Source organism: Leptinotarsa decemlineata, unplaced genomic scaffold (assembly GCF_025532065.1).
Source record: "Leptinotarsa decemlineata unplaced genomic scaffold, Ldec_3_MD MMD2_tig00004433_RagTag_RagTag, whole genome shotgun sequence".
In the NCBI taxonomy this organism is placed as follows: Eukaryota; Metazoa; Arthropoda; class Insecta; order Coleoptera; family Chrysomelidae; genus Leptinotarsa; species Leptinotarsa decemlineata.
The window spans coordinates 1,010,127-1,017,832 of NW_027412608.1; the positions used below are offsets into that span (position 1 = coordinate 1,010,127).

The 7,706-nt window shown below is 36.8% G+C and overlaps 1 protein-coding gene across 1 annotated transcript; it reads right to left on the bottom strand.

Moving 5' to 3' along the window:
* Positions 1–3,628: 3,628 nt before the first annotated feature.
* On the bottom strand, positions 3,629–7,422 carry LOC141484119 (uncharacterized). The gene has a single exon (XM_074179184.1). It carries the CDS (start codon positions 7,420–7,422, stop codon positions 5,452–5,454), a length of 1,971 nt encoding a protein of 656 aa, XP_074035285.1. The 3' UTR covers positions 3,629–5,451.
* Positions 7,423–7,706: the final 284 nt, after the last annotated feature.

Genomic DNA, 7,706 nt, shown 5'->3' on the forward strand with positions numbered 1-7,706 from the left:
TGTTATGTTGTGAGTAAGGAGTAAGTGTAAAAATACCTTAGTTTGTACGTTGTCTTCAAGCAAGTTGATATTAAAGTCTCCACATAGTATAACCTTAAATGTAGTGAATTTTTCATGAACGAATGATCCTTAGCCAGTTCTGTATAAACACATACAATTACAATTTTCATTTTCCTAATTACTACACTTCCACATTCCAAATGACCTTCAATACTTTTTCTGACAACAATCTCTACCGTCTCCACATCCATATTGTTTGTTGTGTAGATACTGACTCCTCCATGACACATCATTTTCCGGGAAAAAGCCGATTTCAATTCGTATCCCTCAATTTGTGTACTCTCTATTTCAGATTCTAAGAGCCAATGCTCTGTTATGCATAAAATGTTTGGCTTTGACGATAGAGAGTCTAGAAATATTTCTACTTCATCAGTTTTGCAAGAGTTGAATCCAATGTTGAGTTTACACCTATTCCACAGTTTTTCACAGGTTTCCTCTTATGTTTCAACTATAACTGTGACTTTTCCATCCTCTTTGCTTATCATATTTGTAATATTTATTAAGTCATTATTTCCAAATCTATGATTTTGATTAATGAGTTTTTTTAGTAGCAATTCTTTTTCAGAGCAGTCTGCCTCATCAACTCCTACAATTTTGGAAAATTTTTTCATCCTTGTTTTTCTAATTTCATAATCGTCACCAAGCTTTGCTGTGGATTCCTTCAGGATTCTTTGAACCGATACATCATTGCTGCACTTTATTAAATATTCCCCCATTTGCAGTGTTTTGCAGTTGCCTTATTCCAACTGATAATTCACCTGGATTGATGGCCCTTTTCAAGTCTGCCATGGTTTTACCATTATCCTGATTATTTTTTGGTAACATTATAAGATTTCTTCGGACAGGTTTATGTGTCGGAGATTGAGACCGGTTTCTGTTTCTGTTTTTCATTTGTCTTCTTGACTTTACCAAAGTAAAATTTTCATCTTCCCAAGTGTCCTGTTCTTCCACTTCACCTTGCATTTCATGAGAGTTTTGTTTGTAAACAAGTTCACTACCATCTGTTTGTGTTTGCCAGTTTTTTGTGCCACTGAGGAATTCCAGATCGTCATCTTTATCTTTGTAGTTTTTATTGAGACCTGTTTTTATGCTGCTAAGTTTATCTGATAGCTCCTTCACTTTTTCTTCCAATAATATATATATATATATATATATATATATATATATATATATATATATATATATATATATATATATATATATATATATATATATATATATATATATATATATATATATATATATATATATACCCAACAACTGGCAATGTGGGCATTGGAACATAATGTTCCTCATAATGCTGTCAATGATTTACCGAAACTTCTAGAACCACATTTTTTTCATTTACCAAAAGATGCTATAAGTAACACTATTGAAAACTCTTCGAAAAGTATTTCCAACTGTAATTGCTCCTGAAATATATTATCATATTGGATTAAAAAACTGCTTAAAAAAACTCGTGAATTATTCTACAAATAATATTTCACAATCTGATTCTACGATTGAAGTATGCATCAATATTGATGGCTTGCCTATTTCAAAAAGTTCAGGTGGTCAGTTATATGCTATGCAGTTTATATACAAATAAAAATAATGTTGAAACAATAGGAATATATCATGGTAATGAAAAACCTGCTACTGCTAATGATTTTTTACGAGAATTTGTTGATGAAGCTAAAAATCTAATAGCAAATGGATTTATTTACAATGATAAAATATATGAAGTTAAAATAAAAATGTTCGTATGTGATGTTCCTGCAAAAGCTTTAATAAAATATACCACAGGGCATACAGGCTACTTTTCATTTCTATACTTATATGACATATATATGTCAAAAAAAACTTTCATCGTGAAAAACAGTGTTTTTCACCGTGAAAAAATTGTTTTTTTTTCACTGCCGGAATAATTCACAATTCATAACAATAAGAGAGACCCACAGAATTTGCAGTTCGGCCAGTTTTCATCGAAATAAGGAAAATATTTGCATTTGAAGAAATTTTCTGACAACTGTCATTTTAAAATAAGTTCGTCAAATTCAGAAAGTGAAAAAAATCATTCAATTCAAGTGGACCAGTTCAACTAAAAGCTAAGTATTCTTAAAATATATCTTTTATATATAAAACACATATTTTGCTCATTTTGAACCGTAGTTGTATATCATTCATTTCAATGACTGCTAACGATGACCTTTCTCTTGATAACAAATTCTGTAAAATTTGTGAAAAATCCTTTAAAACAACGAAAGGTCTCAAAATTCATAATGGTAGAGTTCATAAAATTTCTAATACAAAATCCTCTTTGAATGAATCAGCTTTCACACAAGCTGTCGATTCTGTTCTGTTGCCTCATTCTAATAAAGATGCGTCATTCAATACAACGTTTCATGAAAAATTGTCCTCATTGAAACGATCCAGTCACATTATAAAAAGGATTCCCAAATCTGCAAGAAATTGCTCCGCCTTTGCCCTTTGCGAAATTATAGAAGAATTTTTACATACAAACTCTCCAACAAGCTGGGAAAACGTGTCAACTTTCCCTCATACTTTGTTCTCCATCCCACATGCCAAGGACTCCCGTAGATCTTCTCTCGCATCTCTAATAAAGAAAAACATCAAACTTCCTAATTCCAAGACCAATGTCATTCCATCTCAAATCGATAAAAGGAAATATAACCAAAACTTTTCTAAGCTTGTTTTGAGTAAAATAGCTGATGGTGACATTAGGTCAGCTATCAGAATCTTGAGCTCAAGTTATACGTTGGCCGAATACGATGAATCCACACTTTCAGTTCTCCGATCAAAACACCCTCGATCTGATTCCTACACACATTCTCTGGATTCGCAAGTACCACACGATTTTTCAGAGTTTCCGGTGTTCCAATTTTCAGAACATGAAGTATCGGAGGCAATTAAATCTTTTCGTTCTGGTTCTGCTGGTGGTTTGGATTCTTTCCGCCCTAGTCATATGCAAGACCTCATTAGTCACAGCTCTGGAAATTCAGGACAGAAACTTCTTTCTTCTGTTACAAAATTATGTAACTTCATTTTTACTGGTAGGGTTTCTCCAGAAATTTGTCCTATACTTTTTGGCGCTTCACTGTGTGCTCTTCGGAAAAAGGATGGAGGAGTAAGACCAACTGCCGTCGGTACCTTTTATCGTCGATTGGTAGCTAAACTTGTGTAATAAATGACCGTCTGGTCTGAATTGGCGATCCCTATATAAGTACTACTATGAATATATAATAATCATCTCAGTATTTACTCGCACCAGAAATATTCACCCCCCTGTATATGGGATCGTTCAGCCGAAGGTATTTATTTTCTTAATTTAGTTTGGTAGCGTAAGAGTTGCTGCCACCAGATCAGAAAAAGTTTGAAATCCGTCCTGATCACACGGATTGAGAATTAGTAGGCAACTTGGTCAACAGTTGACTTTTTCCTACCTTCTAATCTTCGTGGAGAAATGGCTTGGTTATGCCACCAATTATATCCTCAGAGGCTGGATTCGGCCACGGCTTAAATGCGTGGTCTATTAGGGGTTTGAGGAAATGAAATAATATTAGCAAAGTTTTCACAAACCAACTTTATTGATGAGTAAAGTTGGCAGAATAATCGGATTAACAATAGAATAAAATTAAATGAACAAAAATTAATACTGAACGTTATTTACACTATATAAAAGAGAAAGAAATAAATAATTATAACCATGAACAAACTGACAGGAGTATTCCTTTGAAAATTGAGGTAACTTCACTTATACCAATTAAAATACAACTCTGAGAAGTTATCAAGAGACCCACTTAATCGCTCCTCTCTGTATAACGTAGGAAATTACTATGACCTATAATAATCTAATAAAATGAAAAGGGAACCCGATTCGTAGCTATATTATTATGGTAAATGTTCATTAATACTCTAGGTGCCAAGTCGAAAATATAGTCCACATAAGCATGCAATAACATCTACACTATATATCAGAATTGTTTAAAATACGCTCACCAAAATTATCGTAGACGGACTCCCCTGAAAACTCCAACGAAAGCCACTATTTCCCCAAAAACTCTTAACAGAAACTCGGAAAAATCTCTAAATCACTAAATTGAATAAACCCGCGAATACTACCAAAACCCAATTAGTGTCACTTCTCTAAACAGTGACTTGAAATATCTCAATATTTCAATTCACTCAAAATTTCCTCTAGAATTTCCAGCTACCGTAGGAAATTCAACTGGATTCACCAAATCTCCGCGCACCACTGACTTAAATCTTTCCAAAAAAACCTCACCACCTTTACTGTGTTAGGGGATGTAAGTAATGTTATCTCAAAAAATTCTAACCAATCAGAAAGTTTGAAATTGTTTCTTAGACTGGTACTCTTTTCGCCACCTCATGGTCCGGCGAATAAGTCCTCAAGAATTCACGTCTAGTTCCCGACATTTCTAATGTCGTGAGTCTACTACTGATATATAGATGTCACTGCAAGGGTCATTTTTGGATATTTTCTTTGCTGTCTCGAATAAAACATATGTAGATTAGCCACTTGGGTGGCTTCATTTTATCTTGTCGTTAAATTTAGAGCTCATAAGATAAATTGCGATATTTATTATACGTTTGAGTGTTTTCTGACTTTTATTCTAAATGGGGTATACAGACTGGATGACATATTTTCGACCCTTAACGAAAGATAATGAAATGAATTATGGGGTTGAATGTTACAAAATATCGAATTTCTTAGTATCAAGCAGTTAATTTTAACGACTTTTTTTCTTTAAATGGCTTGGTTCTGTTGGCCTTAAGGTTATTTCTGAAAGATGATAAGGTTCCCTTTTCATACGAAAACACATGTGTTTTGGTATCTAAAATTCAACTAAAAATATAATAAATCCAACTTATTACAATACTCTCCCTTTTGAAAAAGTTTTGGCTTAATTGCCATAACTTTTCTCGCTTCATGCTTACTGACAAATGCAACAACGCCACCTCATGTCGAATTCAAATATGAAAACAGAATAGGTATCACCTCAAGTTACGCGACTTTCAGTGGGGTTGTCTCGCATGCTATGATTAGGGGTTCCCTAACGAAATATTCCAAATTTTACAAAAAAAGTCATTGAAATAGGAGTGAACATATCTCCTTGTATACTACAGTTCGCGTTATCACATCACAACAGAGGCCATATTCACTCACGATTCACTGAAGTCTTTTACGCCTTGGTGAATTTCCATCTCAATAACTTCCATATGATATGCTACTCTTTATTGGTCAACGGCACATTATTCTAGATACGATTCGAATAGATTGAACTCAGATTGAATTCAATCTACACAGATCCTAAGTTCGTCCTACAACTTTGTACCGCACTGATTGAAAAAGTCTTTTGGTTCAGTCACTCAAGCTGCTTCGTTAATGTCTTTGTTCACAGTCCAGTGTGTCTGGGGCAAAACAGGGTAACCGCCAGTGGTATGATGGGCAGTCTGCTGGGGTTCTGCGATGATTGGCAATGGCGTCGTGGGTTCATCTGGTTGGGCTTCTCTGGGACGCTCCCGTTGAATTATCCACCAGGTCAGGGTATTCCACAAACTTGCTAGTAATGATATTCCACACCCAATAGTTTGATACAGGTGAACGCCATTCAGGGTAACACCTATAGTGTACTTCACAACTCGGAATATGTAGTAAAAGCCAATAAGTCCACTCATGAACATTCCTACGTCGGAGAACCAACCCCACAGTTGTTTCATGGTCGACTTCGCCAGCTGCTTCATCTCGTTGGCGTTGAACAGATTGAGCGTTGTGAGGCCTTGTCCTTCAGCTTTCAGTCCCACTATCCTTCGAGTGAGGATGTTCTCCACTGCCTTGCGTTCCATTCCAAACGTCAAGGTCCGTTGTACTTTGGAAATTTCCTCTTGGGTATACAATCCTCTAGTGCTAAGGGGTTGTATTGGGGCAAATTGCAAGGGCTTTTCCGGATCCACAGCTATTTCTCGTGGGGCATTCTTAATTGTGGGATAAGGTGATAGTCCTATCCACTGGTCGTCCAAATAGTAGAGCGGAGGCGTCAGTCCATTGCAGTCTATTTCCTCCGCGTACTCCTGGATGACTCTGGTTATTGGAGCTACAAATTTCGATAGGTTGTTCACGTTCACGGGTAGTTCATGGTAACAGCGATCAGTCCGTCTAATCGTCGCCACTTTAGGTACGCATCTCAAAATGTACAGCACCTCACCCAAGACTCTTCCTACATGTCCTCCTTCTTCTTGCAAGGTCTGACTAATGGCGTGTGGTGTGAGAGGAGCCATCAGTAATCGATTTCTCAGTATCTCCCTTCGTACTTGGCATCGCCTATGTATGGTGTCGATGTACAATTTGTCCAAACCTCTTTTATAGGACTGTTCCACATATAGAAATTTACTATTTACATATGCCATCAGATCTGTATTTTCGGGAAGAATATTCATCGCTGGTCGAATGTTCCTTCCTGCTTGTCTCTCCACTACTACGATTCTTGGGTGTTCGGTCTGCCATGCTTCGATGTTGCACAGCATCTCCTTCCGGGTAAGCATTAACGCTATAATTTTCAGCTCCCCTTCGACTACTATGAATTTCTCAGAAGTTAGTCTATTGGAAATCAGTTCTGCTGTACCCTCATATAAAAGGCTCAAGTGATCATCGCAAGTTGTTGGAAAATTACTGTCCCATACGCTTTCTCCGAGTATGGTGTCGAAACAATAACCTCTCATGAACTGACAAGTTATTCCACCCTGCATGCTGATCTCATTTTCATTTATATTAACTTTCGCCATATATTCCCTCGCTTGGATCCTTACGTCGACTAGGATGACCACATCCTTCCAGGTTCGTCCCTTTTCGTGATAGATTGCTCCTTCGCAGGTCCCAGTAGTATCTATCGACCCTAGTAGCGTTAACGTGGCGCTGGTTGATCCATTCATGGTTATCCGTCCAATATCTTGTTGGTATAGCTTCAATGTCCGGTAACGATGAAGTAATCTGCATTCGTCAGCTCCCAATCTGTCTACGTAACTTGACAGTCCTCCTTCCACCAGAGAAGTATGACTATGCATACCGCAGTGATACATAAGTCTAGTGACTTCTATTAAACAAGTCCGTACGCACTGATGCCTAATTTCATTTCGCTGCAATATCTTAACTGAAATGGAGTCGCTTAAATACGTGGATTCTGGTTCTGGACACTTTTTTACGTCTCTGAGAGATACAGTAGAAATGTTCACTCTCTCATCACTGCAATCGTACGCGATTATACCGGTTACCGATACAGAATAATGCGTGACCAGAAAGATAGCAACCATTATGAAAATCGAGATCGTACTGCCTTTCTCCATCTTATTGCCCAGAGCTGACGAAGGATGAGTGGACGCTTCTACCTAAATTGGACATCGATCATTTGTAATAATGTAAAACAATCAGTACATTCAAAAATAAACGTAAATAAACAGGCTCATATTAAAATAACTAAAAGTGGGTGAAAACAAAATTCACTTCATAGGTCATCTACTGTCCATCCGGGTCAAAGATAGACACTAGTTCGACAAACACATCAACATTTTAGCTTGAAGAGAGTTCACCCCGGGCTCTTCAAGTAACGGCACTCCTCTGATTTGCTCAA